Source organism: Suricata suricatta, chromosome 8 (assembly GCF_006229205.1).
Source record: "Suricata suricatta isolate VVHF042 chromosome 8, meerkat_22Aug2017_6uvM2_HiC, whole genome shotgun sequence".
Lineage (NCBI taxonomy): Eukaryota > Metazoa > Chordata > Mammalia > Carnivora > Herpestidae > Suricata > Suricata suricatta.
The window spans coordinates 14,498,822-14,521,677 of NC_043707.1; the positions used below are offsets into that span (position 1 = coordinate 14,498,822).

Here is a 22,856-nt window from a genome sequence, read left to right on the forward strand (position 1 = left end):
ATAGTTTATCCTAAGAGAATGCTGATCTTAACCTTCTGCAACATCTCCAAACTTTATTCTTTTTATCCATATTACTTCTTCAGTGTTTCAGGCATATTCTTCTGCTCCAGCCACCACAAGGAACTCTGGCTCCAAGAGACGCTGACGTGCTTTAGTTACCTGTTTCCCACCCTGGGCTGCCTTTGTAAAAATCGCTATTTAAATTTAAGTCCTGAATTTCTGCAGTGGGTTCTAAGTTGATCTGGTTTTAAGTTATTAATTTCATAACGAAGACATACTGCCTGCAATCATTTCCAAAAAAGACTGACTCTTAACTCTGACTATAGATTCCACAGACAACAGTAAGAAACGGTGTTTGTTGTCAAGTCCCCAAAATATTATAGAAAAGTTCCTCATTTGATGGGTAAGCTAACTTACTACCTTCATTTGTTCTGGGGTTTGCTGTTAGCCAGGATTCCCCCATTCAGAATGCCACAGTCAGCCTTCTGGCAGATGCAAAAGAGAGCCTAGTAGGTCTACTGAGTTGTTTGGACAAGCTACCACACATCTTAAGTAAATAGTAAAGCCTTTATTTTTGTGTTAAGAACAGCATTTTGAAAATAAAACCTATCTGCCCATGCTTTACAACCTTTAAATTTGTAATATTTATATACAGTCATTTATGGTACACATTGATTGTCTTAAAATTTCTTTAACGATTTTTTTTAATAAGTATGCAACAGTCAGCCAGGGGAAGATAAAGGTACATTATAAAACACACATTAATACATTTAATAAATATATATTATCTATCAAAAACGAGCCATAGCTCTTTATCAATTAATAAAAAGCACCTGCTGAGAACTCCTGTAAGCTGGTATAATCATTGCATCATTGGATTATAAAAGCCACAACACTCCCTTTCAGTTGGGGTTTAACTCAGCCTTGGCCGACCTAGATCACCCCGAGCAGATGCTCGTTCACGGGGCCCTGACATAAGCTGGGCTCCAAGCACTGGATTCCCGGAACCTCCCAGCCTGTCTGTTCTCTGCGCGGGTTCCCTCACGCCCACCCTCCACACCTAGCGGAGCAATCCAGGATAGAATGGCCGTTTTCTATTAAAAGGGGGGACAAGAGTGGCTGTTATAGTCCCAGAGTGATTTTAATAACCAGACACAGAAAGATTGTGCTTACAATTAGGTATTTTGCTCACAGATGCTCTCCTTCCAGGTCACTTTCCCTCAACAAGAGTTGTTTACATAAATAGATCTTAAACAGAGGTGCCGTTTGATTTCATATTTAAACTTTGCTCCGTGGGGGCAACTGGTGACCACAGTCTCTTGGCGAAGAGGTCTCTTTGTACCCTTCAGGTGGAGTCATTAGAAAAATACCCGTTCTCTGCTCTCTGCCCTCACTCCCCGCCTCTACCCCATTGGGAGGGCATCCAGCCCACTCTCAACGTTGAAGCCAAAATAAGACAAAACCTGGAAGCACAATAACGTATCAGAGATTTAAAAAGAAAGCGGGGGGGGAACAAGTCTTATCATGTGAGGTTTCCCGTGGCTCAAAGCTGGTTCCACTTTTATGTTGGTGAAACATTACTTTCCCCTTGTAGCCATTTGTGCCGTGCTCACCTTATGCGCCCGGACCACCAAGAACTGAGAGGGGAAACGCTCAGGTGAATTGCTCCCTTCTGCAAGGGAGGGGGGGCTCTTGCAGACGGAATCACTGATGGGATCAGAGAGCTCCAAAGGACTCCAGAGAGCGGGGGTAAGCAACCATTTCCTGGCACGAGAATGTGTAATGCTGTCGTTTTTCACCGCACTGGACCGAAGTGTTTGGAGATTTCTGTATTCTCAGCATCCTGGGACTGCATGCAACCGCCCCCATCCCCACCCCAGGTCCTAGCTTCTCTCCCTCCCTCCCCTCCCCAGGACTCCAGGTTTCCAGTCCACCAATGATGCTCCTCTGAGAGAGAGGATTGGAATCTGATTCTCTAGAAGCAAGCACATGCTCTGGGCTGGGGTGGGTCCCAAAGGTCAGGTACGGGTGGCATTCTGGTGCCATGCTTTTTCCTCCCCATGCATGGCAACTCAAGGAAGTGCGCTAGCTGGAAGGGAAACTCGAAGTTGGCCGCATAGGGATGGCCACTTTGGCCTTGTTTACCCCAGTGCTCTGCAAGGTTGCAGGGGACAGGGGGACAGTGGCGAGGATGGGACACAGCAGAGACTAGGGCCTTGAGAAAAATCAGGTTTATTAAAACAGCTCAGACATATTGGCTTATGAAGAGGTCAGTTCCCCTCCCCCCCAACACTAACCTTTTTCATTTTCTTTAAAGGTTAAAGGCTTATGGGTTGTTTTATAGAAAAAGCAACATAGTCATTAGCGTAGATGCCAACAGGCTCACCCTCACACATTTCATGCCGTCAGGTTAAAACTCTTTGCTTTGAATCACTGCTAGTGATTATGCTGGCCAAACAGTGCAGAGAACATGGGGCTTTTTAATGGCCGAGATGTTCGAAATGCCAAATAACAAAGGAATGACTTGCTTAGGACGGATGGAAACCATGACAGAAACAATGGGCTTTGAAGAGAAATCACTTTCATGGAACTTACAGAAAACCAAGTCAGAAACGTCCCACATACCCTCCAAAGGCAGCAAGAGCCCCTCAGGTGCTCCACCCCTCCCTGGAACTTGCACCCCGTCGAGGTGTAAGATCGGAGAACTCACTGGGCGCTAGGCAGCAGGGTGTCCTCTCCCCCCGGGATGCCCTGCCACACGACATCATCACGGAAAATCTGCCTTGGCACTTGCCTTCCGGCCTGGCAGCCCAGGGGCTGGAATCTGCTGGTCCATCTGAGCTTTTGAAATAAGCACGGGAATAAAAGCCTGGGAAAGGGCTCGGGCGGGGGCCGGGGATGCGGGGCGACTGCTGCCCCAAGCCCGAATATTGCTATGGCTCCACCAAGGAGGGATGTGCGCTTGTTTTCCACCCTGGCCGTAGACCTGGAGCAAGAGGCCCATAAAGGGCACAGTAGTGGGTCACCACTTTCTAAATGTGACGGCCACTTCAACTCCCAGATAGCCTTCTCTGTGTTGGCATGTGCCAGGATCCCTCCACCACAACCGGTTGGAAAGTTCACCCCATGATTTGGTTGGGCCTCACCATGGAATCACACCCACACCTCCTTCACTGCTCCTGACCCCCCTGAAACATGCAAACCGACAGGCAAGCTGGTGGAACAGTCCCCATTAGTCCTCTCATTGCAACAGTCATCTCCAAGAGGCCACCTGGGGCCCAGCACCCGCTGGGGAGGGCGATGGTGTGGGGGGCCTCCGCGACCAACCCACACCGGCCTGGCCCACTGGCTGTGAATCTGGCTCTGTTCTACCCCCAGAGGATCAAACAGTTTGCCCAGCCACATTTTCGAGTGAGCCTAATACTATCTGCAATTAGCTTTGCTTTAGTTTGCAGGGATTGAGGTTGGTTTGGTATTATGTGTTTGTGTGTGTGGCGAGGGGGCAGTCAGTGTTAGCTTTTCAGTTCAGCAGTGTTCACATTTACACGAAATCCCTGGGTGCAGGATTTCTAGATCTCCTGGCTGTGAGGCAGCCTTGTTTGGCTACTGTTAATGATTTCTCCCTCAAGAAAGACACAGCCAGGGAATAAAATCGGTAAGACAGATTCTTATTCTCTGGAACTGAAGCCTTTCACCAGAGGTGTCTTCCAGTGTAACTTGGCGGAGCAGTTGGGATCTGGAAACAAGGATAACACAACTAAGAACTCGGTGCTTTGCAAAGTCAACATCAAAACCAGTTTGTTAACAATGTGCCAAAGAGAAGTTCCCTTGCTTTCTCCTAATGGGCTGATTAATTCCCAAGAAAAGCAGCAAGCACTGTGAGTTATATTGCTCTGTTCTTGGGAAGGCCATGTCCCTTTTTCTGTAACCACGCACCCCAAATGGAGGTTCTCTTACCCAGAAACCCACTTCACTTTCTAAATCCAGGGAGTTTTTGTACACACTGGTCTTGAAGAGACCAGGAGGGCTCTGATGGGGCCATTTTCTAACCATATTTATTATAACACACAGACCACATGCTTTCGAGTCAGGCTTTTCTTGGCACTCAATAATAAAACAGCCCAGTGGATGGCAGGGGTTTTCAGAAAGCAAATCTGTGAGTCTATTTGTCTTTGAGCCTGTTCCAAACCAGTGCAAACCAATGCCTCGCATACCATTCAAAAGGCCAGGAAAACCCGAATTCCCTTCAGAGATCAAAGACCGTCCCCTGACTTACATTAAAAAAAAAAAAAAAAGAAAGAAAAGAAAAAGAAAAAGAAAAAAAAAAGCTCAGGTTGAGTTATGAGATTGGCACATGACATAAAGAATGGAAGTCCAATTTACATGTGTAAACTGGCGTATGCGTTGTTTCTGAAAGAAGCATGTAGCTATGTTTGGAAATTAAATGTGGGAATGACCGTGTGTCTCTGGATTGCTGGAGGAACAAAATGATGTAATTCCACAGAGGCAAGATGTAAACAATGACAATTCTGCTGAAGGTCTGTTTGGCATCAGATAGTAAAGCCTATTTTTGTGCTCGCAGGTGAGAAACGATAATCACTCCAATTTCTGAAGACATCTTTAAAGGAGTGGAGGTAGGGGAACCCAGTGCCCACTGGGGCACAGACACAGGGGGGTCGGGGGGTACCCCAGGTTGGATGTCAGCAAAATCTGCCAAGGTTTCACAGCTATGGGCTTTTCCTACAAGTCACCTCCCAGGGAGGGGGGACACCTTGTGCATAATGAAAGCCAAAGAATTCCTTGAGTACAAGAGCCCCAGGAAACAGGGACTTTTTCAAACGAATCCACAGACGTCAGCTAAGTATCAGTGGGTCTTCCGTGCATGGAGAAAGGGGGTAGAGAGGGAAAGAACAGTGGAAGCTTCGCATGCATTCTAGCTGCAAGGGGGCGTCAACTCGACCAGTGTGTTTGCAGGGCCCATCAGCAGCCTCCACAGAGCAGTGTGTCCGGTCAAACTGTCCCCCAACACTGACTGCTCTTTAGGCTTCTGGCCCAAACATCACCTCTTGATACTTACGGTCCCTCCATTGAGCACAACGGCCATCTCGGTCGGCTGATACACGTTGCTTCTAAAGGGAGCGCTGGGTCTGTTTCCCAAGCTGCCATTGCGAAATCCCGCTGTTCGGAGAGCTGAGGGAGGTGGGAGGCAGCAACACAACACCAAAAAAAAAAAAAAAAAACCCCACAATTTTGTTTTCCTCCCCTGCATCAACACCGTGCTCCCAGCACACCCCCCCCACCCCCTTCCCTACTCCTCCCCATTGTCACAAGCCAGATTCAAAACAAAAGTCACAAAGGGGCTTTGTTCTCTGGCTCTCTTGGAGCATGACCCATCTCAGTGGGGTTGGGAAGTTTGTAGAATCCAAGGCCAGGCTGCTGGGGCCGGGGCGGGGTTTTGAGCCTCTACCAGAGCACCCCCCCACCCCCAGCCTCTGCAGGCCACGAGGGACAAGGAGGCACCTCTGCATCCCTCAAAGGTTTCCTCTCTCCCCACAAAACACCATTCATGTCAAGTTCAACGTCGCACCGTTCAACCCTGTTCACTGTTTCTGGATACACACAGGCGGACCACCCTAAGAATGTGGACACTGAGCACACAGTAGCAGCTGTCTTCATGGGAAAGTGACGGGGAAGAGAGCGGAGGGACTCCCAAGGACCTGGGTAGGGTATATCTAATCAGGAAGGAAGGGAGAGAATATGTCAGCACTTTTTAACCCCAGGAAGGTGGGTAAATGGTGTTTATTTGCCGTGTGCTTGTAGAGATCTAAATTTCCTTTTTTTGTGTGACGAAAGCCCCAACTACACAAAAGACATGGAGGGAACAGATGCATATTGCTATGTGGAAGCAGCCAGTCTGTAAAAGCCGCATACTGTGTGATTCCAACTCGGATATTCTGCTAAAGCCAAAACTATAGAGGCGGTGAGCAGACTGAGTGCCAGGGGCATGGAGGCGGTGGGGGTGGTGGGGGGCACTGAGGCACAGGTGGGGCACAAGGCGTCTTTAGGGTTAGGAAACCGTTCTTTCGGATACTCTGATGGTACACAGAGGAGATTACCCATTGGTCCAAGTCTACAGAACTGCACAAACAAAAGAGTGAGCTCTAAAATGTAAATGGTGGACTTCAGTTAATAATAATGCATCAATTTTGATTCATCAACTACAACAAACGTACCACTGATGCAGTCTGTTAATAATAGTGGGACATGGGAGCTCCCTGTCGTTGCTGCTCAGTCTTTTCTGTGAAACTGCAATTGCTCTAAAAAATAACATCTTAAAAACTAATGAAGAAGGTAGAGGCACTATAAAAACAAAAGTCCATCTCAGGGGTGACACTGCATTGTCATTATTTTCATTCTCCTTGAAGGCACTAACCTTGCTTTGCTAAGAAAAGCCTCACTTCAGAGTCTTCCCTGAAGGAAGTCACTTTTCTGGCTGAAAAGTAGCAAGAGAACTTGAGGTTTTTACACATTATTTGAGGCAGGGACCAAAATCACACCAATATCGTCACCCTTCATAGACTGCCAGCCAGGAGCCAGGCACTGTGTAAAGTACTTTATATATTAACTCATTTAATTTTCATAGCATAATAGGTACTTTCTTATGTCTGCTTTATATGGGGCACAGAGAAATTACGTTACTAGTCCAAGGTCACACAGATGGAAAGAGGCTAAACCAGCAATCAAACCCAGGCAGGGAATCTTTTTTGTTTTGTTTTAAGTTCATTTATTTATTTTTGAGAGAGACAGAGACAGTGCGAGGAGGAGGGGAGGGGCAGAGAGAGGGAGACAGAGAGAATCCCAAACAGAGCAACCAAGGGTCGGACGCTCATTTCCAGGTTGGGGTACCTGGGTGGCTCAGTCAGTTAAGTGTCCAGCTCTTCGTTTCGGCTCAAGTCACCATCTCATGGTTTGAGGGACGGAGTCCCATGCAGGGCACTGTACTGACAGCACAGAGCCTGCTTGGAATTCTCTCCCTCTCCCTCTCTCTCTGCTCCTCCCCTCCTCTCTCTCTCAAAATAAATAAACTTTAAAAAAAAAAAAGTCCGATGCTTAACTGACTGAGACACCCAGGCGCCCCAGGCATCTGCATTCTTAACACCATTGGCTCCAAATACTGTTTTTAACCATCACATTCAGTTACTTGGAAGCAACTTTTTTTTTAAGAGAGAGAGAGAGAACATGAGCTAGGGACAGGGGCAGAGGGAGGGAAGGAGGGAGAGGGAGACAGAGAGAGAGAGAGAGAGAGAGAGAGAGAGAGAGAGAGAGAGAGAGAGTAAGAGAGAATCTTAAGCAATCTCCGTGCTCAGCACAGAGCCTGACATGGGGCGAGATCCCACAACTCTGGGATCATGACCCGAGTGGAAACCAAGAGTCAGATACTCAACTGACTGAGCCACCCAGGTGCCCCAGAAGCAACCTGAACTTAAGTGACATGGGAGGAGGGGCAGCTCAGCCCAAACCAGACCAAAGAAACTGAGGCCGGGTGAACAGATGTTCCCAGACATCAGTAGTTTTTGCTTTAGCATCTCCCTCCACGCCTTCAAGCAGCTCATTAGAGAGGTATCTTCCCAGGGAGGAGAGAAGGGGGGGGCAGGGAGTGGCAGCGGGGGCAGAGGGCATGGTTCATGGACTCATACTAGTCTCGGTCCCTAGCCGATACCTGCTGGACCAGAGGCAGCACGAACAGCACTGCTCTCCTGATAATGCAGAGACTTGGCCAGCTGTGGTGGGAGAATCGGGCCCCAAGAAACAAAGGCTCGACTCTACTGGCCATCTGTGGGGTGCTTTGGCCCAAGGGCCCCTCTCTGTAGTGATTATTTGTGGTTCTTCTCTGGTAAACATCCCTCCCATATTCTAGGTCCCTGAGTGTTGGCTACGACTGCCTTCTACCCTGGTCTGAGGTTGGCATGTGATCTCACCCTGGCCAGTCAGGGCATCACGTCTCCTCAGCCACACTGATTGGCTCAGGAAAGGACCATCAGTTCCAATAAAAGCTAACTCTGGGATTTTTGCTCAAGTATCCTGGGACATGGTCCTCTTTTCCACTGGGACTCTGTGCAAGCCTACAGTTTCGGGCTGCCATGATGCTAACAGGGCCAAAAGATGGAGAAAGACCAAATGTAGTCATTACTTGTGCCTCCTCGATCTAATGATTTCTGGAGCCTGATTTCCAGTACATTAGTGTTTTGTTGTTGTTGTTGTTTTGTTTTATTTTTGCTTAAAAGAGTTCAAATCAGATTTTTTTTTATTACTTGCAACGTCAAGCGCCCCAACTAACACCCTACTCCGACCTGGGTCAGCTGTGAAAGGCAGGCAGGGCTCATCCGTAAGAATGTCCCTATAGGAATCGAAGTTTATAGGTTGAATGCCAGCTTTCTCTTGCCCAGACTATGACAGTGAGGCTAGATCAGTCCTCCCCTCAAAGCTGATTCAGGGCCTTCCACCAGGAAGCTAAGAGTCAGAGTTTAAATAGCCTTTCATCCTAACGAGATCTGAGAACTCAAATCCCCTAAAAGAAAGAGCACTTTTCTTTATTGCTCCTTTGAAAGGTGAACATTTAATATGCCTTGTTAACACTTTCCCAGATGTGATGTGAGGTGCTACATCCTTCAGTGCATTTTAATCTTTTATCACATACCTCATGCCTTGTTGATACTTACTAATAAGCAGGAGGCTAATGAAGTGGTATCTGCCTGGGGTCTCATTCTGGGGAAGGAAATATGGCAGCAGAGGGCACTGGGGCTTGACTCTCAAGGAAGGAGAGCCCAAGAGTCTGGCTGGCTAACATGCAAAAGAAACAGGGCCAGCCGTAGCTCCTGGGCGAGACCGTTTGTGGGGCCGTTTGGGGTTCCTGAAAATGTAAGCTGGCTGAGGTCAGCACCAAAGACCTGTTCTCACAGTGACAAGGAAGCATGCCCAGATGTTCCCAGCCAGTAAAGCAAGGGTTTCTAGAACAAAGGCAATCCTAGCCAGGACTCTAATTTAGTCTATATGAGCTTTGCCCGGGGCCCACCCTGCCTGGTCCCATTGGTCCCAGGTGAATTCCGGTGGACACGCATTTGGGATGATCCAGAACAGAGCTATTAAACCTAAGTGTGACAACATCCAAGGTTGGGGAAGAAGTGGGGAAACAGGAATGGGACTCTCAAAGAGTTATTAAACTGGGGGTGAGGGGACAGTAAAGTAGTTTAACTTCTGGAGGGCCATTTGGCAGATTTAAAGGTGTAGACCCTTTTATGCATGTCTAGGAATCTTTTTTAAGAAGTTAATTGGTCAAGGGCACAGAGATGAATGCTCACTGTAGCATTGCTTATATGGAAAGCCAGACTAGTGGAATTTGCACCAGCTGAGGGTCAGAAAAGTAAACGATTGTGCCTAATGGAAAGCTCAGCATCATGAAAAGGATACTCTAGCTCCCCAGTCACTGGCCTGGAAGGGCCTCCGTCCGGGAGACAATGCGGACTTAAACAAGCACGCGGCAGAACGCCGCATACATCGGTGGCCGCATCTGCGCACCGCTGGGAGAGCTTGCAGAACCTAAGCCCGCCCAGACTTATCCAGTCAGAACGAGGGGCAGGCGCTGGTCATTTTTCTGAGCTGCCCAGGTGATTCTAAAGTAGAGCTAAGGGTAAGAACTCCTCTATGTTGTGTGTGTGTCTGTGTGTCTGTATGTGTCTGTGTGTGTGTGTGTCTGTGTGTGTGAAAGAGAGTGGATGGGAGAGGGAAGGAGGGAGGGAGACTGTGTGGTCACTGAGCGATGTCCGGCAAGATGGGAGCAAACAGGCAGCAGCAGCTGCCTTTGGGTAATGGGATTTTGAACAATTTTTGTTAGTTTTACTTGCTGAAGCTTCTGCATGATTATTGGTTTTTGTCATCCAAAGGGAATACTATAGCTATTTTGTTTTGGAAAAGAAGGGACAGAAAGATAACTTACATGACTTTTGAAAGTGTCAGAGAATGAAATAGAGGGGGTGAGACATGACCCCAGGCCCCCCATCACCCAGAGTGCCAGCCCTGATACTGCTGGTACCAACCTGGGTCCCAGATGCCTTTGTCCCTGGATCTTATGTACATACGTAGTACTGGCTGCATTTTCACAAGAAACGATGCATATAGTGGAAAACCAACATCCCCCTCTTCCCTGCTTATAGTGTGAGCTTGAACACGTTGCCCGATACCCCTGGACCTCAGTTTCCTGCTCTATAAAATGGGGTTCATGAGCCCTGTGTCCTAAAGGCACAAAGTTGTACTGATGCATCAGTGAGATAAGGCCCACTCAAGTGGGCCTCAAAATATTTTTTAAAAAATATTTATTATTTATTTGTTTTAAGAGAGCAAGTGTGAGAGGGGAAGAGGCAGAGGGAAAGACAGAATCTTAATCAGGCTCCATGCTCAGCACAGAGCCTGACGTGGCGGTCAAGTTCACGACTGTGATATCATGACCTGAGCCCACTCAAGAGTCAGGTACTTAAACTGTCTGAGCCACTGAGGTGCCCCGAGTGATGAGTAATTCTGTGGCAGCCTAATCAAGCATGTGGGCTCTGGATCCAGCTTGTGGGGGGTTAAGCCTGGCTCTGCCTCCTAGGCAAGATGTGTAGCCTTTCCATGCCTCAGTTTCCTAACTGCAAAAGGACCTCAATGAGTCACTGAGATTAAATGAGATTAGCCACTAAAATGCTCAGGATGGTCCCTGGCCCAGGATAAACACCTGCTAAGGTTAAACATTCTTACTTTTGAAGACCCCAATGCTTGGGTAGTTGTAATATCTGCATTTTATTGCAAGTAAACTAGACCATCAGGTTCAACAACACTGATTCTTAACCTTCTGGGGTTCACAGACAGTTTTGAGAATCTAACAAAGTGACAGACAAAATTTCCGCAATGAATGTATAAAAATGTACACCCATTTCAGGAGTTCTTACTATGTCTGAGGTCCAAGAGGAGTCCATGGGTCTCAGATAAAGAGGATCCTGTTCCAAGAGGAGCCAGAGAAGAGGGGGCTTCACCAGGACCCCAAGAAGTAGTCAGGCTCCTGACCTCTGCTCATCACAATCCATGGAGGGCCCTCTAAGCTCCCAGTGATGATCCCCATCCTGACTCCCATCCTTTCCTGGCAACACGGGGAGCCAGTGCCACCAGAGCTGATATTTACTCCTGCTAAATCCTTTGACAAACATGGGCTTGCTGGCCTGGGGCTTCCTAGGAAGAATGAAGCAGCTCTGATAGATACCACACCAGGGTGTCTAGCCCTGTCCACAGGTGGGGCCACTGACGTTCTTTCCTGTGGGTCTAGCCAGGATTGGGGAGTACAGAGGAAGCTGGACACATCCAGGTGGGGAGGAGGGCTCTGGGTGGACTTGGAGGATCTGATGGCTCAGTGTGCCTCTCCCTGCCTGCAGGCGACAGGCAGGCTGCACTCATCACACAACCCAACAACCCAACAACGTTAACTCTGCAGTACGACCAGCTGCGAACATTGCCCAGGTGCCTGGGTGAGCATCACTGAAAAGGGGGCCATGACGATCTGGAATGGGCCATCTCCTAGCTGTATGTCCTTGCGCAAGTCACTGAACCTCTTAGAGTCTCCATTTATTCATCTATAAGATGGAGATAGTAATGGGACCCATCTCACTGAGTGAAGATGAGGCCTAAAGAGAAAAGGGAGGTTAAGACCTCAAAATAGTGCCTGGCGCATAGTGAATGCTCAGTAAACAGTGACTACACTAGGTAGTAATTGCTACTACTGCTGCTGCTACTATTCCTACTATTAACGCTATTATTATTATTGTAGCCCCTAATGAATCTTCAGGTAACTGAGAAAAGGCAATTTGATTTAATATCAAGGGCTGGGAACCTAGCCAACTCACTTGAAGTAATGATTCTAACAGATGCTCCTGAAGCATCTAGAGCAGGGGCTCCAAGTGCCTGCATCACAACCTCTAGGCCCACCTCTGAACCCCGCTGCAGCGGTGGTGGGCCGTCCTGGGTACTGACAGCCCCCACCTCTAGCGCCCGCTAAATCTCTGCTTTTGTGCCTAAGAAGCCAACGAACTTCTGTAGCTGAAGTGACAGCGGATGCAGCATGGGAGTAGGAGACAGAGGACATACTGGGGGGGGGGGGTGTGGAGGAATTGGTGGCAGATGCTACAGGCTCCTGATTTCAAAGATCAAGTCTGAGGCTCGTTCTGCATGAATCCCCGCAGGACCGAGCCCCAGCTGCCACAGCAGTAACCAAAACACCGACATTCTTGTTTGGGCATTTCTGCCTCCTTGGTCTTGTTATCCTTCCCTCTCCCTGGCAGGGGCCACCTCCCAGGTAAGCCAGCTACACCCAAGTCCTGGGCTCTGCTTTCAGGAGAACCCAGCCAAGACAAACATCCAGCATGCCAGGTCCTGGGGGAGACCCTCAGCATGGGGCACTCAGTGTGCTACTTTTCACAACAGCTCTAGAGGCACATTCTCTCTGTCCATATTTTACAGATGAGAAAAACTGAGGTTCAGAGGGTTAAAGCAATTTTCTTGAGGCCACACATCTAGGGAGTACAGAGGCTGGATTTGAACCCAAATGTCTGACTCAGGGCCCAATCCATATACTCCTGATGATGAAAGTGGGGAGGAGACACAAGCATTGCTCCCAACATCCCCTGCACCCATCTGGCACTTGGACTGCAAACTCAAACACTTCCAGGTAGCCAGAGAACTAATGTTAATATGTTATAGCCACTAGGCCAGGAGCAAGAGGGAGTGGTCGGGAGTACAGTAAGCACGAAGTGGGTCCCCATGTAAAGGATCAGCCCCTTGGGCTGCTTCCATAATTTGGCTATTGTAAATAATATTGCAATAAACATAGGGGTGCATATATCCCTTCAAATTAGCATTTTCATATTCTTTGGGTAAATAGCCAGGAGTGCAATTACAGAATCATAGGGTAGTTCTAGTTTTAATTTATTGAGGAACTTCAATACTGTCTTCCACAGTGGCAGCTCAAGTGTCCATCAATAGATGAATGTGTAAAGAACATGTCACACACACACACACACACACGAATATTATTCAGCCATGAAAAAGAATGAAATCTGGCCATTTGCAACAATATGGGTGGATCTATAGAGTGTAATGCTAAGTCAGAGAAAGATGTAATACTGGATGATTTCACTTATATGTAGAATTTAAAAAACAAAACAAAGGAAAAAAAAAGAGAGACAAACCAAAAAACAGCCTCTTACCTATAGAGAACAGTTACCAGAGGGGAGGTAGATGGAGGGGGTGGGGGGTGTAAAGTAGCTGAAGGGGATTAAGAGTACACTTGTCCTGATGAGCACTGAGCAATGTAGGGAGTTGTGCTTCCAAACTAATGTAACACTGCACGTTAACTACACTGGAATTAAAATTTTAAATAATAAATAAATAAAATAAAAAAGAGCAGTCACAACTCCTGAGAGGCAGGGGCTTCCAGCACATACCGGTCCATCAGCTCCAGACAATTGTTGCCAGGCGGGAATGTCAACCCAGCATTGCCAGAGCTGACTTTTCAAGAGGAGAGAAACCTAGGTTTTTATATTTAAATGAGTTGGAGATTGATAGGAAAACATGCTAAGTAAAAACCCATCTCTGGGCCGTTATAGCACAGGCGCCGTTGTGTGTGGGCTCCCATCGGCCAGGATTGCCCCTGGGACTACCCATCCCCCACTAGAGAGAGAGAAGGGAGGTCTTTGGGGGCAGACAGCCCCAGAGCCCCAGCCCGGAGTGGCAGTCACTTTACCTGCGTTGTGTTCATCCATCGAGAAGGCCTTGTTCTCCATGTAGGTCCGCGGCAGCTGCACGTCCTCCTCAAACGCCGTCTCCCGCATCCTTGGCTGCGACGTGTCGAAGTAGTTGGGCGCGCTCTCCTGCGGGGCCGGCAGAATGGTGCAGTGGATTTCAGGGATGGCATGGAAGATGACGAAGACCCAGCCGCTGGCCACCAGTGTGATGGCCAAGGTGGGGTCGCCCCAGGCGTCTCCCTGCCTCAGCTCAGCGTTGCCAAATAGGTACATGGTCATCCAGGCCACCCAGATGAGCACAGAGAGGAAGGCTGTGACCAGGATGCAGGCCCCGTTCTGCTTCCACTTCTTGAACTTGCCACACAGTGTGAAGAGGGCCAGCCCCAGGGCCGCCACAAGCAGTACCATGTCGTAGATGAGGGCCATTACAAAGTCCATGGGCTCGTACGCACAGGCCGGCTTTGCGTCGCGCAGCACGGTCAGCACCAGCCACTCTATGGCGATGATGACCTGCACGAGCATCAGGCACAGCGCCACGCCCACCAGCTGCCAGCCTGACGGGCTCTTGCCATGGCGCACCAGTCTCCGCACGCGCCACGCCTGGCTCAGCAGGCAGGAGAAGCAGAGCGCGAAGAGGACGCCCCAGAGGAACCTGCGGACCGAGCAGATAGTCTCGTCCTCCCGGATGATGAAGGCGAATGTCAGCCCGAAGAGGCCTAGGGTCCCCAGGAGAAAGAGGAAGTGGAGGCCCACGGGGTCCTTCTTCTCCTTGTCCTTGATAAATGGCAGCCGCACCAGCAGGATGAGCATCAGGAGCAGCGTGATCAGGGCGCCTGCCCCCGCCACCGCCTCCACCACGATGCCCCAGATGGTGTCCAGGTCGCAAAGGGACACGTACTGAGGGAGGAGATCCAGTCCGCAGCCCCGGGAAGTGCTAGCGTTCTCAGAGGCCCCAGAGGCGATCACGAAGAGCAGGAGGAAGGCGAGCACCTGGTGGGTTCTCATCTTTCTCTCTGACACCAGAAACGTTTCAGAATATTGAGGATGGGAGAGATGTTTGGAGGGAAAAAAGACCAGTTCATTGTCAGATTCCCACTTTCCTGACTTCTTTTTAAGACCCACCTCATTTAAACCTGCTAGCCCATAAGCTACCACTGACAGGTCAGCAAAAGGCACTCCTTGCCCCTGGGGTGGGAGTAGGGTGCAGGACCCGGATTTCAGCTCCCATCTGCCGCCTTGGTCTGGCGCAGTGAACAATCATGAATCATCATTGCTAGTGGTTGGAGAAGAGGGTGAGAGAGAGATTCACTCTCTCTGTATACTCTTTTGTATTCTTTGATTTTTATATTCTGTGCTACGTCTGACCTCTCCAAAAATAAGGGCAGTGAAAACAAAACTTTAAACAGACAGCCATGAGCCCAGCACTGTGCTGAGAATGGCATGCACTGCCTCCTTTCACTCTCTGAATGGTAACGGCTAAGATTTACCCATGACTCACTCGAAGCCAGGCACTAGGCCCATCCAGTCTTACCCCGGTGACAAAACACAGTCTCCAAGAGGTTAGGACACTCGCCTGAGCTCCTAGATGGGTTCCCCCTCTCTTTCTCCCGTCACACCTCCCCCGGAGATTGCCTGGGAACCCATCTTCATGGCACCTCCCTCCGTCTCCCCAGGTGCCTGCAGGATTCACCCTGGTACTCTCTCTGGACTCCACACAGCAGCCATGGCAAATGGGCTTAACCCAAGTCCATCTTGCCCCTCCTGCTCCTTCTGCTTAAGCACTCCTGACCCCTTTGAATGGAAAACCAGGCCCCCCCTTCTCCCTGCCCATGTCACCTTCTGAGACCTTGGCCAAGGTCACAGCCCTATCCCTCTTCATGAGAGCCTCCTGTCTGTCTCTTTCTTGGCTCTAATCATCTCTGTATCTTTTTTCCTTTTCTGTTTATTTTGTTTCTCTCATTCTCTTTTTCCTCTTTTCCCTGCCTTTCTCCACTGCAAGATGCAGGAGGACAGGGACCCTTTCTAGATCATCAGGGTAGAACAGGGTTTCTCAACCTTGGGATCCCTGACACTCTGGGGCTGACTATTCTTTGCTGTGAGGGCTGTCCTGTGCATTTAGGATGTTGAGCAGTACCCTTGACCTCTATCCACTGGATGCCCCTAGCACATTCAGTCCCCCAACTGTGACAACCCCAAAATCTTTTGACACTGTCAAATGTCCCCTATGGGGGTGGGGATGCAAGATCACCAGGATGGACACCACTGGTGTAGACTGAAGCACTAGCCCATGGTGCTGGCATGAAGTAGATGCTTAGTAAATGTTGAATGAACAACAGACTTATTTACCAGGACTCTTTCCTCTATCCCACTGCCACCAGCTCTTGCTTTTGGAGGGAACCTAGCCTTCAGAAAGCCATGACCTACACAGCTCTGCTCTCCTGGTCATTTCGAGAGAGCTCAGGCTGGACCTACTGCTTTAGCTGCACATGAGTGTAACCAGCCACCTTCAGACAGCTCCAGCTCATCCCTGGGGCTTCCTTAAGTAAATGCAGTATCGACCATCTCTCTCTCTCTCTCTCTTTCTCTCTCTGCTCCTTTATGAGATCCCGTGAGCAGCACTGATCCTGCCTTGGCCGTGAAGCCACTGACTGGGATAAATTATTGATGACACTGAATGAGGAGCCTGGTGCCTTAAGGATCATCACCTTTGCCTATAGATGAGAGGATGCAGGCCCTGAACAGAAGGCATCTGGCAAGAGATGCTTCTTAAACATGCATCCCAGCATCCCACTCACCCAAATTAGGGGTGAGGATGCACGCCAGGAGTTGGCAGTCAGACTCATGGTCCGGCCACTATTCATCCAGCCAATTAACTTCCCTTTTTTGTATTAAGCCAGTTTGAACTGGGTTTGTGTTACTTGCCAATAAAGAACTTCTATTATTCCTCCCACATCATGTGGCCCCTTCTTCCAGGACGTCCTCCTTCCCCAACATCTAGGCATATGGATGCAACCAATGGCAGCCAGGAGCTTTAGTGGAATCCAGCTGCCTCAAGTGGATTATTATCACTGTCAAGGATGCCCCGGAGGGGACAGCCACCCCACTCTACAGAACAATGTGTGGGATGATCAGGAGGGCTACACACTGCCTCAGAATGAAGTGGAGTCCGGCTCATGCAGGATTTCTGGGGGATTCAGAACTGCCCTCCAGAGCTTGCTATTTCTACCACAGTGACAATGACAAGAACTAACTCATAGTGCTTGCAATACTGTAGGCACACTTCCATGAACTTCACATAGAGTCATGACTTACAGTCTGCACGATGATACTACAAGGCTAAGTACTAGTATTATTTCCATTTTACAGGATATAAAACATGGAGTTCAGTTCGCTTGTTCGAGGTCACACAGCTAGAAAGTGACGGAGCCAGGAGACAAACAATTGTACTATTGTTACTTGGGCTTCTCACTACAGACCAGGGCTCTAGAAATGTGACCTGGTGAGCGAGCCCTTTGCCGGCCAGTCTTTCTAAATTAGGTCTTTCCTGCCCCCACTAAGCTCTATGCCAGTACTTTTGATTTTCATCTTTGTAGCATGTGCCACAATTTCCAAATATTTTATTACCCTTTTGGTCTGCTCCCCCCCCCCCATGTCCAAGCCCCTGTCTGTCTTGTTCGGCACAGATGCTCTTCTACTTGGCACATGGGCAGGTCTCACAACCCAGCTGCAGAACAAATGAATGGACAAATACAGTCTCAAATGGGGCGCCTGGGTGGCTCAGTTGGTTAAGTATCTGACTTTGGTTCAGGTCATGATCTCACAGTTCATGGGTTCAAGCCCTGCGTCCGGCTCTGTGGGGACAGCTCAGAGCCTGGAGCCTGCTTTGGATTCTGTGTCTCCTTCTCTCTCTGCCCCTCCCTTGCTTGCATTCTGTCTCTCTCAAAAATAAATAAACATTAAAAAATACTTTTAAATAGCTAGTCTCAAGCCGTCATGTGACCACAGTCACAACAGTCTTACAGAGGAAAGAACTGATGGTCAGAAAGGGTTAAGTCAAAGTTTGATCCTCAGCCTGCCAACAGCAACAGTGTCGCCTGGGAGCTTGCTGGAAATGCAGAATCGCAGAGGGTGGGCCGAGCCCCCTGGGTTTCAACAAGCCCCCCCACAGCAACCTCCAAGTGTGTTCAGATGCTTGGGCACATGGAGGGTTGAGAAGCGGCAGGGGAAGCCAGGACCCACGGCGCCAGTACCGTCTGCCTCACCGACCCTGCCAGAGAGCAGGCGGGCGGCACCCACTGTCAGGATGCGCCCCATCGGCCGCAGCAGCCACTCAGTGCTTCCTCCCCCCACCACCCTGCATCCCCGCCCCAGAAAGAGCAGTGCTCCAGGAATCCCAAAATGAACAATGCCAGATTAGAGGTTTCACGTCAGCTGCAGGCAAGGCTGATTGGGACAGGATGAATATATGGCAAGAGACCCATGGGACGGAGGCGTGCAGCTCCTCAAAAGGAGTAATGAACAAATGTGAGCGACTGCCCAAGCCTCGGCTCACATACTAATTACCTTTGCTGCCAGCCAGCCTCCCAGAAATGGGACTCATTCAGAGGCTCTTAAATACACACACCCTCTCTCTGTCTCTCTGTCACACACACACACTCTCTCTCACTCTCTCTGGCCACTACCCCGCAGAGGGGCCAGAAGCCTCCGGCAGGTGGTGGAGCAGCACGCTCCATTTCTCCATCTTTCCACGAGCTGGGGCCTGTAAAGGCTGGAAAGAATGCAGGCAAGTTTCCCTCTGTGAGAAAGGACAGCACTGCCTGCCTGAAGGCCAGGTTCGGGGCTGGTTCTCCCAGCCCCAATCCCCATCACGCAGGGTGAACTTCTGAGTGAGCTCTTCCGGTTTCAAGTCCTGCCCCTGCCACTTGCTGGTACCTGGTGACCCTGGACGGCTGACTGAACGTCTCTTGCCTCAGTTTTCCTCATCTGCAAAATAGGGGTGTTAAGAGTACCCAACATGTGGTGGTGTTGTGAGGACAGTAGTTGACACACGGTATGCTGTCTGTTAAATAAATAGAAATGATTGGTAAATATTCCCTCGACTGAGGTTATGAACTTTCCTGACTGCTTTTCCAGGAGGAGCAGTTGCCATGGAGATGGGGGAGGAAGGGAGTTCGCCCGTGTTTGTCCACCACTGGGTTCCAGCCTCCCCCATCAGGCCAAAGAGATCTCTGAGGTGGTGTGAAGGGGAGATGGCTTTGGTGGGAGTCTGCCCTAAGGACCCCTGAACTCACCTGATCCCCAAAGCAGGTGCTCTAAGTGGAAGCCTCACTGCGAAGGTGGTTCTCCCACGGGAGACCCGGGTCGGCCTGGGTGCCCTAAAACCCCGTCTCTCTGTCAAGAAGTCAGAGGGAGGACACCCAGAGACCAGGCATTGGCCATTCTCTTGGGAAACGAGTGTCCTCATCTACCCACTACCCATATGAAAAGACATACAAGATGCAGAAAACCACTCTGAACACACCTTTCTGCCTCTCTTCAGCTATGACCAGCAGGGCCCTAAGGAGACCACTTCTCCACCTTAAGGCCCCTTCCAGTGCCCAGCTGATCAGAGGCATCTTAAACCTATCTCCTCTAAAGATGTGGGGAGGTGCTAGAACATGGAAGGGAAAGAAAAAAAAAAAACTGATCAGGTGGGGAGGGGGCTTTCCTACTCCTGGGCATAGTTAGTGGTTTGGTACCTGGATGAATGCCTGGCACAGAATTTACCCACCCACCCATCTCCTCCAGAGTAGAAGATCTCAGTAGGAGTGAAGCCAGACATAACTATATGACATGGGGTATTAATTAACCTCTCTGACCCTCAGTCTCTTCCTCTATAAAACAAAGATAAAGATAGTGGCTGCCTTCACAAAGCTGGTGTGAAAAGTACCTGAAAAATTCTCAGCAAGGTGCTTGGCACACAATAACTGTCTTATTAAAAAGACAATCATGATCCCGTTGTCCTTCCTGTCGAGAAAATGGAGGTAGAAAAGTGAGGCAGCGTGGCCAGAGGCTTACTGGAATTCATAGGCCATTTCACTCAATGGAGTAAATCCCATTTCTCCCAACTCCTGACCCAAGGCCTTTCCCCTGCACCTCGGATCTGAGCCCTCAGCCCGTGTCAGGCAGGCCAGGATGAGGCTGCGGAGCCAGTCTCCTCCCACAGCCCAGCATTACACTGGGTCCCAGCCCACTCCGGCTACAGCCGATGGTGCGTTTCCTGCCCTGTGAGATTAAACTGTTACAAGGTTTCCTGACATTAAACTCTTTCCCAGACCCACAATCTCACCGTCTGATATCTTTTCCAAGTTACACCATCTCATAATCTTCATTCCCAATGCTTCCCAGACCACCAGCCTATTTGGGGGCCCTTGAATTTAATAAGCCTTCTAGGTTAGTAAACAGGGCTGCCTGAGCACAAGCTCCGTGATCCATGAATATGCAAAGCAGCTCCAATCCTGTAAATAAAAGCAATCATTTAAATGCACATTGCATCCTTGGCTGTCCATTCCGGGGTGGATGGTTCCTCTTGGGCAGTAATTCTGAGAAGAAAATGTGACTAACTCAGAACCCCCCCAAGAAGCTCAGCGTGAAGGGCTTACGGAGCCAAGGACTCTGGGTGGGGGTCGCTTAGGGTAGACTAGGACTACCTCAAAGAGGGGAGTTAATTTTAAAACCTGAGCTGCTCCTCAAGTGGGCTCACAGGGCAGGCCAGTCTCAAAGCGGTCGCCACAGGCTGTGTGGAGCCCCTCAGAGGCTCCCCGCGCCTCTTCATCCCCAGAAGCATGAAAGGAAGGGGAGCTGCTTTCCATCTCCGTGTTGAGGTCAGAGAAGCTTTTAAAAATCGGATCCCTTGGCTTCCCAATCGAAACCCTCCAAGGGTTCACTGGCCCAAGAACAAAACCTAAACTCCTTTCCCTGGCCCAAAAGATCGTAGTCTGACTGGTCCCTACCATCCCCTCTCCCACCCACCCCCTCCACATCTGCTCAAGAGCTCCAGCCACAATGGCCTTTGTTCAGTTCTAAGCTCATTCCCACCTCCAAGCCTCTGCACTTGCAGTGCCCTCTGCCTGCACAGTGGTCCCCCAAGATCTTCCAGTGGCAGGCCCTCCATCTTGCCAGGCTCCACAAAAATGTCACCCCTGGGAATGGGCTTCATACACCAACACTGGTCACTTTATTTGACATCCTCCTGTTTTATTTTCCTGGCAGCTCTTATCCCAGTTCGAAGTTATATCTACTTACTATTTATTTACTTATTTAGTGTTTGTTCACCCACCTGGCCAGTCCCCCCCGAGCGGGGGCTGGTCCATTTTCTACACTGTAGTGCCCCAGACCCAGTTCTGTAGACCCAGTTACTGAAAGAACAAATTAAGCCATCAAGATTTTGAGCTTCTCTTTCTAACGAGGCTGCTTGCCTGCCCCAAATGGCGACGCCTTTCCCCTTCCATTTTTCTCCTTCTCAACTCAGCTGACCCCTTTTCAGACTTCGAGCAGGGAACAGAGAGAAAACCCTTCGCTCAACAGCCTAGTTACAAAACTGGCCTCGTGGAGGGCTCCCACCCAACAGATGATGATTTGCATTCTATTTACATGCTATTTGCATGCAGCTTAACTCGAAGTCTGACTCCTCCGAAAGCCCCCCACCCCACCGAAGAAACTTCTGAATCAAGGTTCCCTGGCTGAAGTTCCGCGGCTTTCGTGCCAGGCCCTTCCTTCACTTTTGCCTCACTTCTCTTGTCTTTTCGAGGACCCCCGGTTCCTTCTGGGCGCTGCTCAAGTGCCCCCCCCCCCCGACTCTCCTGGCGCAGTTGGGCAGCCAGTGTGGCGCGTGGGCCGGGGCCCCAGACAGGGACGCCGCTGCCCGCCACACTCCAGGGGCCTTTGTCCGCGCTCCAAGGAGCCGCCCCCTTAGCGAACCGGGGACGAGTTGGGAGGGGGAGGTTGGCCAGGCCTGAGTGTGACAGAGCAAGGGCCAGGAACCAACTCGCGAGCTGCGCTGGGGCCGTCCTCTGTGGCAAGGTCGGCGCTCGGCTCCCAGGCTGCTTAACTAGCTCCCCGGGGCCAAGGCGGGTGCGGGCGGTGGGGAGCCCAGGATGTGCTGGCCTGGACGCCTGTGTGCCCCAAGGACAGCAAACGCACCACAGCACAGGGCTAGTCCTCGGCCCCAGCCTGATCTGAGCAGAAACGCCAAGCCCCCGCCATTGTATGCAGCCGCCCGTCATTTGTCCCTCGGCCCCGGGTCTCTCCTCGCCTCTTTCCCCCGCAGTGTTCCCCTCTTGTCCCGTACTGCGCAGGCACCAACGGCTGCGAGCCTGGCCCCCAGCCCCTGCGGCAGGTGCGGCAGCTCACCCCCAAAGCCGGGTCCTTACGTCCCCGGCTTCGTCTGCCCTGTCTGTGGTCAGCCCCCACGATGACCACGCGGCCCCCTGACCTGCCCGCGGCTCCCCTCACACGACGGGTTACTCGGGTACGGCTGAACTCCTTCACCTATTCCCAGCTGGCCTTTACCTGTGGTCGCCCCCAGACCCTCTCAGAGACACGGATCTCCACCTGATCCACGTACACAGCCCCCCCACCAAAGGTCTCCAGCGCTCCCCTCCCCCCGCCCTGCCCTCTGCGGCTCTTCTCCCGCCGCACTGTGGTTCCCCCCATCTCTCGACCCCCATCTCCCCCAGCAGACTAACCCCTGGGGGTGCTCAGAAGGGCACAAGAAGCAGACTCCCACTCCTCCCAAGTCCACGGCGGGAAAAGTTTTTGGGGTCCTCCAAGCGCCCTCCACCCCATCGGCGCGGCTTGCACTCACCGACCCCCGCGGCCACGCAGCGCCGACGCTCCTGCTGGTTCTCGGCCTCAAGTCACATCTCTGCAGAGCGGCTGCGGCCCCAGCCCCGCGCACACCCGCCCGCCCGCCGGTCTTGTCTCACTGCATCGCCCTCGCGAGCCGCTCCCGCGCGAGGCGCCCCCTGGCCGGGCTCTGGCTGCTGCAGCCGC

General features: G+C 50.6%; 1 protein-coding gene across 1 annotated transcript; it reads right to left on the reverse strand.

Annotated features, from left to right (window-relative positions):
- Positions 1-552: 552 nt before the first annotated feature.
- On the reverse strand, positions 553-22,816 carry GPRC5B (G protein-coupled receptor class C group 5 member B). Its single transcript, XM_029947603.1, has 4 exons — positions 22,669-22,816; positions 13,823-14,836; positions 5,078-5,190; positions 553-3,736 (listed from the first exon to the last, which is right to left on the reverse strand). Exons 2-4 carry the CDS (start codon positions 14,826-14,828, stop codon positions 3,692-3,694), a joined length of 1,164 nt encoding a protein of 387 aa, XP_029803463.1. The 5' UTR covers positions 14,829-14,836; positions 22,669-22,816; the 3' UTR covers positions 553-3,691.
- Positions 22,817-22,856: the final 40 nt, after the last annotated feature.